Source organism: Aulonocara sp. 'chitande type north' Nkhata Bay, linkage group LG18 (assembly GCF_057382095.1).
Source record: "Aulonocara sp. 'chitande type north' Nkhata Bay isolate Kocher_YH1m ecotype deep benthic linkage group LG18, A_spYH_male_GT1.1, whole genome shotgun sequence".
Classification (NCBI taxonomy): domain Eukaryota; kingdom Metazoa; phylum Chordata; class Actinopteri; order Cichliformes; family Cichlidae; genus Aulonocara; species Aulonocara sp. 'chitande type north' Nkhata Bay.
Window position 1 is genome coordinate 23376036 of NC_141361.1, and position 12148 is coordinate 23388183.

General features: G+C 42.3%; 2 protein-coding genes across 2 annotated transcripts; both read left to right on the forward strand.

Annotated features, from left to right (window-relative positions):
• Window positions 1-1803: 1803 nt before the first annotated feature.
• On the forward strand, window positions 1804-3714 carry LOC147308575 (uncharacterized). Its single transcript, XM_086271981.1, has 4 exons — window positions 1804-1970; window positions 2112-2363; window positions 2932-3021; window positions 3194-3714. Exons 1-4 carry the CDS (start codon window positions 1841-1843, stop codon window positions 3451-3453), a joined length of 732 nt encoding a protein of 243 aa, XP_086128107.1. The 5' UTR covers window positions 1804-1840; the 3' UTR covers window positions 3454-3714.
• Window positions 3715-7415: 3701 nt separating this feature from the next.
• On the forward strand, window positions 7416-11535 carry LOC147308576 (relaxin-3 receptor 1-like). The gene is made up of 3 exons (XM_086272732.1): window positions 7416-7922; window positions 8589-9032; window positions 9127-11535. The coding sequence occupies exons 1-3, from the start codon at window positions 7728-7730 to the stop codon at window positions 9736-9738; spliced, it is 1251 nt and encodes a 416-aa protein (XP_086128858.1). The 5' UTR covers window positions 7416-7727; the 3' UTR covers window positions 9739-11535.
• Window positions 11536-12148: the final 613 nt, after the last annotated feature.

Below are 12148 nucleotides of genomic sequence, written 5' to 3' on the forward strand. Positions count from 1 at the left end.
AAAAATGAGTGTTTCGCTGTCAAATCTGGAGGTGTTACAATGGAAACATTAACTCTTGACCTCTTAACTCTGAACTCCTAGAGGGGCTATGACACCAACAGAGTAAATTCACAGACTCCGCCCCCAGCACGGCTCCAATCGAAGCTGAAGTGAAGCCGTTTCAGAACATTTTGCTCTACATATTTGAGTTGTTTGCCATGCTTGGTAAGTCATTTTTTCAAAGATTGTTTCAATTGTTATTATTAGCTTTTACTTCTGTGGCTCTTTGGAGTTGAGACAAAGCTGTGTGAAAGGCATTAGCCATGTTGCTCGGTGATAGCATAATATTCTGTTTTAGCTAGCTGAAAGGTATTGTTTGCGGGCAAATACCACAGCCTTGAAAAAAGCTTGCATGTGAATTTTCAGTCAAATCTTTGGTCAAATACACTAAAACAATGTCTAGAATGTGAAATGTTGGTATAATGGTGCTGCTTGAAGCCTGAAAACGATCGCCCATAAAAAACAAACAAACGAGCAAACAGCAGTAGCAGACGTCCTGACTGGATTCTACGTTAGCATAGATCCCTCCAGAGTTTTGTGCACACGGTTTAGGTAAAAATGAAAAAGGTTGAGGTTTTACATTTAGTTCAGTATTACCTGTTGCCTGTGTCCTTGTCTTTTAGGAAAATACTTTACACAAGTAATGGCTCAAAGAGGATTCCTTTTTTTTTTTTACTGTGCTGCAATTGTTTACTGGATTATTTGTGCCGTTAATTAGTGTCAACTAATTTTTATTCGATCTCCGCACAGGATATGCTTGTGAAGATGAAATATGGGGGAGAGCAGAAGTGCGTTGAAGTTCCACAAAGTGATGAATGAAGGACATGCATATTGTATTGAAGAAATAAGTGATGAGATGCTGTTATTTGCATTTACCATGTCAGACCTTTTGATAAACAAAATTCTAATGAAAGTGAGAACATGTATACTGTTACATCTTTCAGAAAATGTTTTGAAATTGTGGTGCACAGTTCAGAATAAATGTTTTTCAACAACCATTGCATCTTTTTAGTAAATGTTTATTTCCAAAAGAAATTTCTAGAAGATCAGAACAGTAAAATTCCCACTTTTTAGAATGAATTAGAAGATAACTCTTACGTAGTTAAACTAAAATACTCTTTGAGAGTTAATATATAAACTCTTAACACCAAGTGTTAAATGATCAACTCCAGACAGATTTGGTGTTTAACACTAAATCAGAGTTAACGTACCAACTCTCCAAAAAGAGTTAAATTAACACTCTCTGGTGTGGACCCATATAGACACTTTAATAGTGTTGAAATCAAATCCGACAGTGTTAATTTGGACATGCTGGATTTGCTGTGTAATACAGTCAGTGTAAAGTATTTTCACCTTCATCAGACAGAAATATTCACCCTTACGGTGTGTTCACACCGAACGCGATGGACGCGAATAGAGCGTCAGGTTTACATGTAAAGTCAATGGAAAGGCGCGATGACGCGCGATTGCGGGTCCCGCGAAAATTCGGAAGCAGATTTGCGTCGCGAAAACGCCAAAACGCGTGAAACGCGCGTCAGTGTAGCGCGTCAGGCGCGTTTGACGCGCGAAACGCGCGTCAGTGTAGCGCGTCAGGCGCGTTTGACGCGCGAATAAAACCACGCGCGTGAGTTTTTGTGTTGCACTTTGTGCATACGCGCGTTTCGCGTCTACCGCTCGAGTTGGAAAAATCTGAACTCCAGCGTCAAATCGCGCCGCGACAACCAATCAGGAGCCTGGTGACGTGGCTCTGACCTAGGTCAAAGGGGCAGATCCAGCCAAAGCCCTTCATTCTTCATTCAGTATGGAGGAAAAGCTGATCAGCGCCGTGGCTAACCACCCCGAGCTATATTATGCCAGCTCCTATTTCTACCGAGACAGGAATAAAAAGGACCTAGCTTGGAGACACATAAGTGAGGAGATCGGGCAACCTGGTAAGTTCATTCCTTCTTCTTTTTAATTTTCAGACTGACCCGATGAAGCCGTGCAAAAGCTAGCAAGCGCGCCTACTGTCCCGCGATTTTCCCACTGTTGTACAAATACCTTTCCGCTAACCAGATAATGCGTTTATTCAGAGGACATCTGCAGGAGAAAGTGGAAGAGCCTCAGGGACACATATAATAAGGAGAAGAGGTCAGAGAAGGAGAAGAGGAGTGGGTCTGCAGCAGGATCGGGGAGGAGATGGAAGTTCTTCGCGGTCATGGGGTTTCTGGACCCCTTCCTCACCCCGCGGGAGACCAGCGGAAATATGGTGCGGACCGTGGAGAACTTCTCCCCCGAGGACCAGGGACAGCCCGAAGAGGCAGCAGGGGAGTGTCAGTCAGAAGGTATGTTTACAATTAATTAATGTAGGCAGTTAATTTATGCGTGTTGTCATACAGGAATATATTTTGTTTATTAATAAACAGTATAAAGTAGTCCCGCTGTTCATCCGTCACTGCCTCGCCTTTTCGCTGATTTTTTTTATTGCACCGTACAGCTTTCAACGATGCGCATTGCATTCTGCAGCCCAAATGACAAATCTCCTCCGTGTCGTGTCTCCTGCGCTTGCCAAACTTATCATGTTTGGTTTTGATAACCATCACTTCAAATAGAAAAAAACAGCACAAAAACACTCATAACTATGACCCTCATTCGGAAATAGACACCTGCACCGGGAGCAAAAAAGGCGCACAAAAGTGGCGCCGCAGACGGAGAAAAAGCGCGGCATAATACTTTTACGTTTTAAAATCGACAAAGGTTTGCACTTTGAGAATCAACTTGTGAGAACTGTGACTACTGTTCATGTGCTGCAATAAATGGGAGACCACTGTATATAATAATAAGTATATAATAATATAATATTCTCTATGACTATTGTCTTCAACCTGTTAACATTTAATATTGTCTTGATAGAGTCAAGTTATCATGCAGCAGAATCCTCCCCTGTTGCTTCTCCTGACTCCCCAGTCCCTGGTCCCTCCACTCCTGCTGCTGCACCCACAGGTATGAACATCAAGCACTGATAGCTTTTTACTTGCTTGGATTCCCTTGTGATCACCTTTACTAAATATCTACAACCAATCTGTTCATATCCTGTTTTTTTTTCAATTTTGAAAATGACAATCTAGTAGCAGCCTTCTCATTTCTTTGTGGTGTTTTGTTCTGTTTTTTACAGGCCCACAGAGGAGGAGAGCTCGAAGGCGGTCGAGGGAAGGGTCCCAGGATGGTCCATCGGCGGTGGAGCTGGCTATCCTGGAGTCCCTAAAGAGGCCACGCCCGTCTGCAACAGAGTATTTCCTCCTCGGCCTTGTTCCTGCTCTGGAGAGCATGCCGCCTCAGACACGAGAATTCGTGAAATTCCAAATTCATAAATTAGTTTTTGACAACAGCACAGCTGTGCTAAATTTGGAAACATTGGACCCTAATGATCAGTAGTTTTCTGATGAGGCAGCAGCTCTCCAGGGCAGAAACAATGTTCTTATTCTTCTCCTCCTTCTCCCCTGAGGCTCTTCCACTCCAAGCTGGGTCCTTTTTATTCCTGTCTCTCTGTAAATAGTTAAATTTTATATATTTATGTTGAATCTTTTTATTACTGAATTTATATATTTTATCAAATAAACATTTATAATGACAAATGTCTCTGTTCTACTACACAGCAAATATTGGCACCCGACTTGACACAAGTAGAATTTATTTCATATTATACTAATGACAAAATATACTGATACAGTGGGATGTAAAAGTTTGGGCAACCTTGTTAATAGCCATCATTGTCCTGTACAAATCGTTATTTGTCACAATTTAAATTGTCAGTTAAATACATCATATAGGAGACACACACAGTGATATTTGAGAAGTGAAATGCAGTTCACTGGATTTACAGAAAGTGTGCAATAACTTTACACTAAATAAAGCAGGTGCATATATTGGCAACACATAAAAAGAGAAATAACATAAATATGTAGTGTATATCAATGTGTGTGTCTCCTATATGATATATGTAATTGACATTTTTTACTGTAACCGATTCATACAGGAAAATAATGACTATTAATAAGGTTGCTCAAACTTTTGCATCACACTGGTTATAGGAACATAGTGAAGACAAGTTACTTAAGAGAATAAAGAGAGGTTAGGTTATTTTGGAGTAGAGATCCATTTATTAAGAAAATTGTAAAAAGGAGAAAGTTCCCTTGTAGTTGTGGAACATGGATCCTGAGTTGGGGGGTGCCTTCGTCTGGACGTGCTTCCCATCCAGAGCTCCACAACAGAGGGGGAAGTTCCAGCGCTCCTGGAATCCCTCTGCGATGGACCGCCAGTCTTCAGTTGAAGGCACAGCCGTGAAATCGTCCACTAGACAGTCCCAGATGGCCGTCGCTACCTGGGGGATGATCTGGCTCACCATACCTATGACACCACAGCCATGCTATCATTCAACCACTGATAACAGCATAAATCGAATTAAATTAAATCGGGACTTGATGAGACCATCTGAGTATCACTAGAAATATTATAAACAGTACCAGTTTGCTATCGGTAAACACCGAGAGCATTCACTGTTAGCATAGCACATCCATGTTAGCAGTGTATAAACGATACACTGCTAACATGGATGTGCTATGCCATCAGTAAACGCCGACAGCATTCACTGTTAGCATAGCACATCCATGTTAGCAGTGTATAAACGATAGTTTATACACGCCGACAGCATTCACTGTTATAGCACATCCATGTTAGCAGTGTATACACGATACACTGCTAACATGGATGTGCTATGCCATCAGTAAACGCCGACAGCATTCACTGTTAGCATAGCACATCCATGTTAGCAGTGTATAAATGGCTGGTTTAGCATATATTAGCACAGGTATCAATAAAGGACTACCGTATTGACCACTTTTACTAACCTCAGGCAGACGGACAGGCGCTCTGCAGGTGGGATTGAGCGCCTGTAATTGGTGTCTAGGCGGGCGATTCTGGGACCGACACGGGAAAGCAGGTCCTCAAACTGGCCGGGTGACAGACGATGATATCGCTGGAATCTGCCGTCATCCAGGCGCAGCTCCTGGAGCAAATGGTGAAACTCACCAAACTGCTCACGCGCCTGGAGGACCTGATGGACCCAGGTACGGCGAGGACGTCTTTTACGCTGCTGCTCTGCTCTCCACAGTACATAGAGAAGGGAGACTCTCTCTTCAAGCGCTAGCTCGATAGCTGCCATCTTGCAAAACCAGGTCTGGCACAACTCCCTCCCACATTCCTCCCACATTTCCGGTTCACGCGCGTCAAAATATGATATTTTGACGCGCGATGGATTTTTCTTGGACACGCGTTGAGACGCGAATGTACACGCGTCAAATTAGGGGCGTTTGGGGCGTTTTATTCGCGTCCATCGCGTTCGGTGTGAACACACCGTTACACATTATCCCTACCAGTGTTGGTCAAGTTACTTGAAAAAAGTAATCAGTAACTAATTACTGATTACTTCCCCCAAAAAGTAATCCCGTTACTTTACTGATTACTTATTTTCAAAAGTAATTAATTACTTAGTTACTTTTAAAAAACACGATTTACAACCTGAATAGGTGATAAAGCGATAGATCGTTCAGCCCAATTCTACTTTTTCTGCATAATCCATCATACAAAATGTAATCAAATGGAAAAGTCTCTTTTTTTTAACTTGTTTTATTAGTTTTAATCTTTTAACTTCATGCATCAAGCAAAAATTTAATTATATGCAACATTCTCTGACTGGAAGAAATTTGTTTAATATTTAAACCTATTTTCTGCACATTCCAGCACATAATTATTTTTTTGTGTGTGTTTACACTCACTCTTTCAAATAGATGCAAGTAAAACACAGCAGAAAATAAATAACATCAAAGACTCAGCGGTCCTTTTGCTCTATTTTCACCTGTAAAGCAGGAGTAGGGTAGACGGAGGTGTGCTCTGGTGCAGGTGTGCCGCAGCGGTCAGTGGAAGGATACGGCAGCTTCTCTGTGAATTTCCCATTACATGGTAGCACACTCGGTGCTTGTTTAGGGTTTTTTTTTTTTCGCTGTAAAAAGAAGTTTTCTTCCCACACACAACGGACACCAATGTTTTTGTCACTTTTTATGGAATCAAACTCAAAATAAGGTCAGTGCTTCCACGCTTTAAACGCTGCACACTCATACTCTCTCCCACAATCGATATATGATCCACTGTTGATCTGCACACAGCTGTTGTCATGAACGTCACACTCACTTACGTCACTGTCATGAGACATTCTTGCAAAAAAATCACGGTTTTAGTAACGCAGTAACGCAGCATTCCTACAGGAAAGTAACAGTAATCTAATTACCGTTTTTGCAATAGTAATCCCTTACTTTACTCGTTACTTGAAAAAAGTAATCAGATTACAGTCTGCCCATCTCTGATCCCTACACACACAAACCAAAGTTTGCCTCAGCTTTACTTGCACTTATTTGGACTATAGTCGAAAACACAAAAGCCCAAGAGTCAGAATCTCCCCATCCATTTATTTTTAAAGGAAAGCTGAATTTTTAAGCATCTTCGAAAGCCTCAGCAGAATGACAACAAGCGGCTTCACGAGGGAGATTTGGTGGGTCAGACTTCAACCACATCTGCATTTCTTTCCATGTCAGCACTGTGTACAAAATATGATTTATTAACATCTGAATTTGTGATTAACTGCTTGTGAAAACAGGAAAAGAAACCAAAAGGAAAGGATACACTTTCTTCCAAATGTCCCAGCTGCTCTTATATTTGCCCCCTTTTACTAAGTTTTAGGAACAAGGATCAATTATTTAATACCACTTGGAGCAAACTGGTTGAGGTTAAGATGTTGAGATCTCTTCTTTTTAAAGTTACAGACTGTTTTAATATGAAGGTGCTGGAGAAAATGTTTGCTGCACTATGTCTTTTCAAACGCACTCAGTTTAGATCCCAGCGACACACTGTGCGAATACCAACAGTGACCTATAAGACATGCAAATCGCAAGTGCACACACACACACATGCACGCACACAGCTCTTCCACTAACAGCATCAAAAAGACTGAAAGCTTTCTGATTTTCTAATGTTGAAATGAACACTGAAAAACCCTTGAAGGCAAGAAAATCTATAAAAATATGATCAATTTATCTTTAAAAATTAAAGTTAAATCTGGATTACATCAAAAAAGGGTGGGTGCGGGGGTATATGAATGAAGCTCAGCCAAGAGTACTGACATCTGAAACTTGGTTAGTGGGGCATCTGCTTTAATAACGACAATAATATATCAACACTGGGGAGTCCGTGTGTGCACCGACAGAGCGCCATCATGCGGTGAAACGAGAAGCTGGGCGAGTATAAAAGCCTCCAGTGCGAGGATGCTGACAGAAGAGGCAACTGCTTCATGTCAGACTTCGACCTGAACGCGCCAAAGTAGGTGGATGCGGATTAATCAGCTCTTTCTTTTGTTTTTTCAATATCTCAGACATTTCCGACTGGAAACCACAAACAAACAAAAGATTCAAGCAAAAGAAGAAGAAACGCGCATTTTGGAGCTCTGATCTCTTTTAATACTGAATGCATGAGGAGAAAGAGATGGGGATTTTTGAAGCCGCACCTGCGCACCTGCGATCTCGAAGTTATCCCGGTGGAAGAAGTGGATAGTTTTGCGAAGTAGCTCGCCCTCTTTTCCCTTCCCCGCCTGCAGCCGAGTCATGCAGGTCGACAACAGCAGCTCCTCTGGAGCTCTGACAGGGCTGTGCGGAGGGGAAGAGGATGAGCGCAAAATCTCCGAACTGGTCAGCCCTACGGGTGCAGCCTCCTCTTTTAACCTCTCATTAAACTGCTGGCTTCACATACTCTCTCAGGAGTCCTCGTTGGATCTGCACGGAGACAGCGCCAATCTGGCAGTAGGTTTGCTTACCTTCTTGTTTGTTTGTTTTTTGTTTTTTTTCTACAAGTCCAGTTGGATCAGATTAATAAAAAATGAAACGGTAATTGTGCATGAATCTTGGAGATAATGTTGTTTCTTTATTCTGACATTAAAGGTTATACCATTTTTTTAAACAAGTCCCACATCTTCAGAATATGTTTCAGCTTAAAATATCTTACCATTTATTATTGCAGCACTCTGTAGCATAACCTGTATATAAAAGATGACACTGCCACCATGCCACTCATTGGTTTGGTAAGTCTGGAGCCCAATGTTTTCACAAAGTGTCATCTGAGCTTTTTGAAAGGACACCCACCCTAAAGAATAATCTGCTTTGTCATCTTTTTGGACTTGAAATAATTATAAAATAAATATTATTTGCATATAGTGATCTTAAAACTAGCATTTGAGACAAAAAATAGACTCAATAGAAAAGCTTTGCCGAGGGTGTGACTTTCCCCCCATAGACCAGGCATTAGAACATTAGAAAGAATGCAGGTTGAATACACTTCCACGTTTTTTACTCCCAGAAGCTTTAAATTATCAGGTTGGAAAAGTCTCAGATTTTTGTTTTCAGTTATGTTTACTGAAAACACCCTTCAAGCACAAAACATGTATGTGTGTGTGTGTGTGTGTGTGACAGGTACGAGTTGTCATTGCCCTGGTTTATCTGGTTGTATGTGTTCTGGGGCTCGTGGGTAACCTCCTGGCACTCTTCTTGCTTCACTCCCGTCGCCGTGGATACCACCACTCCTCCATTGACTGCTTTGTGATGAGCTTGGCTCTCACAGACCTCCAGTTCGTCCTCACCTTGCCCTTCTGGGCCGTGGACACGCTGCTGGACTTCCGCTGGCCCTTTGGGCAGGTCATGTGCAAGATCGTGAGCTCGGTCACCACCATGAACATGTACGCCAGTGTCTTCTTTCTCACCGCCATGAGCGTGACACGCTACCGCTCCCTGGTTACTGCTCTGAAGATGGAGAGCCCAAGGAGCGCCACCGCTCGGGCCAAGTGGGCCAGCTCAGCCATTTGGGTGGTGTCTCTGGTGGCCACACTGCCTCATGCTTTCTACTCCACCACTGTCCAGGTTTGTTGAATCAGTACTCAACAACTAGTCTGCCTACAGTGCATGCTCTGTGTTTTGGATAAGGATCCTCTGATCTCCCTATTTATGTTTCCAGGTTTCTGCAGATGACGAGCTCTGCTTGGTTCGCTTCTCTGACTCCGACTCCGGTCACTGGGACCCCCAAGTCCTGCTGGGACTCTATCAAACACAGAAGGTCCTTCTGGGTTTTGTGGTTCCCCTTATTATCATCTCTGTGTGCTACCTCCTCCTGCTGAGGTTTATCCTGAGCCGGCGCATTGTGTGCAGCATGGTAACCGGGAGTGCCACCGAGAAATCTGAGTGTGAGAGAGGCCGCCACCGCCGCCGATCCAAAGTGACCCGCTCCGTCACTATCGTAGTTCTCTCCTTTTTCATCTGCTGGCTGCCCAACCAGGCCCTCACCTTGTGGGGGGTGCTGATCAAATTTGACTTGGTGCCCTTCAGCAAAGCCTTCTACAACACCCAGGCCTATGCGTTCCCCCTGACTGTGTGCCTGGCTCATGCTAACAGCTGTCTGAACCCAGTGCTTTACTGCCTGATCAGAAAAGAGTACAGAACTGGCCTAAAGGAGCTTCTCCTGAGAATTTCTCATGCAGTGCAGCATGTTTTCTCTCTGTCCCTGAGGGGAAGGAGAGTGGAGGAAGCACCGCCCAGCATGGTTATGATACATAAAGACATTAATATGTGATTTATTCAGAGCAAGAGAATAGCCTGACATTTTTGCAAACACAGTTAAATGTATTTTGATTGTGTGTGCTTCAGGGGTGCTGGAAGTTGAATTTGGTCACTTTCTGTGCTAAACCAGTCTAGCTGTTTCCATCTCTCCCCAGTCTTTGTGCTAAGCTAGGCTAAATGGCCGCTGATTGTAGCCTCATAAATAGAACGCACATCATCTAAATGTTAGCAAGAAAGCCACTACGAATATTCTGCCAAATGTTGAATGTTTGCTTTGTAATTCAACTCTGTATGCCATATTTCTTTGGTGTCATGCGTGACATATTAAAAGAAGAAATAAAGTGTTTAAGTAAGGCATAAGGCCACTCTGTTCAAGCAGGAGCTTTGTCATTGATTCTCAAAGTCTCTGGAACATAATCATGAGTACCAACTAATAAATCAGTCTAAAATCTGACTCAAACAGAGACTTGTTAAGCAAATCTTGCAGCAAATTCTGCAACAGCAAAGATTGTAGAAGTATCATTTTTAGGTCTTTAAAACTTTTATGAGCCAAAGTTAGTAAGCCTTTTAACCATTTTAAATAGGTTTCATACTGGTAATTCTATATATGTAGTTCCTGTGCACTGGTAACCATTCAAATTTGAGTTAATTAACTTAGGCTTTAAAAATTATTTCATAATCTTTCTTTGGAGTTGTCTGCTTGAGTCCTTGAACCTGACCATTTTCAGAGGAGTGTTTTTTTGTTTTCTTTAAGCCACTTAACACTGACCTGTGAATCACTCGAGTTTAAAACACATCTAACTCAAGGAATAAATCAATGTTGTGTCTACACCTAACAGACAATTAGCAAAGAACTAGTTTAAATTGTATCTTTAGCACTTTGTTACTAGCATCCTGTTGCAAAAACACATCATGTGTTCCCATTTCTTCAGCTGAAGCAAATAAGATATTCTTAAGAAAGGAAAGCAGCGAGGGAAGGCTGAGGTATGCCAAATTACACAACAAGTGCAACAGGTCTTATGGGGTGATGAATTAATTAATTTAGCCTGTGCTTTCTAATAACTCCCCCCGAAGTGTGTCCAGAGGTGCTTCAAGGTTACAGAGTAGTTAGGCTTGCTTCTCTGAGAGCTTTGGTTGAAATCTAGTGACTGGAAAATTCACAGTGCATGACTCACATCATTTTCATATTCATCTGCAATTTTGGTGGGGCCCTGTCAACCTTGAAGATAGCATAACCTTGTTTAACAAAAGAATAAAGGTGTATAATCCTTACTGGCTGCAAGTGGGAGCAGTGGGCCAAATTGCCCCCCATAGCATCACAGAGCCAACCAGTTCCTTTTACTGCAGGAGTGAAGGGCTCATGTCTTTCCTCTAATGCAGCACCCGTGTGTATGTTTTATTTTTGTTATGCACTTCTGTGAAAAAAACTATTTGCAAAAATACTACAAGAGACTTTGGGCGTTATGTCCATTGTTAAACTGTTCAATCAGCCTGTGGCCTGTTTCTTTTTCACTGCTGTTTGATGTTTGAATAGATGATCTGCAAAAGGATTTGTTTGTAATTTGCGTCTTAATTCCCCACAGAGACCATTATGAGGACTTGTTACAGTTTCATCAGGATTAACGTGTGAAATATTTTCTTGTGTTATTGCTGCTAATTAATCCACCGCGCAGGAATCTGCCGGAGAAACTCGTCTCCAGGACATTTTGGCATTCACATTCAATGTTTGATGCTCGCCTCTGTGTCTGATTTCCTGTCCTGCTGTGAATTGTTTTGTGAATACACGTGTGTGCTGTGACATTAAATAAAACAGGAGAACAAGAGTTTGGTGACATCTCGGGAAAGTTAATCTCTCCTGCGGCATCACGAAGACAAGGTAAACGAGTCAGCCACACAAAGGCTCTTGCACGTTTTTGCCCTTTAGCAACCTTTAAATTTTGAACGGAAAACTATCTTCAGCCACTCGCAGACAGTTCCTGACATACAAATACCACACACACACACATACACATGAGCTCCACCACACCGTTTTCATTGTGCGCCACTGTGGTTGTAATTATTTCCCAGCCCTGCTTCTTACATCAATAATTACTTGCCTGATTCATTCAGCAGGCTCTCTGTGAGCTATGATGTTGCTGTCGGGTCACCAAGGGAGCCTGCATCTTCCAGCTGAGAACAGCAACAATCACAAGTGCTATCTACTCGAGATCCTTACTCAGACTATGCACTGTTATTAAGCACAAAAAAGTCTTCTGTTATTTGAAAGGCTCCTTTAGAAGAACTCACTTCACAACTCATCGAGAGCAAAACAACAGCCACAGCAGCTACAGTTCATCCACTCAGACCCTGGTGGGACTTTCTATTTCAGAGCCAGTTCACAGAAAAACATCTAAAACAACAGGGTACAAAGCACGCGTGCTCGG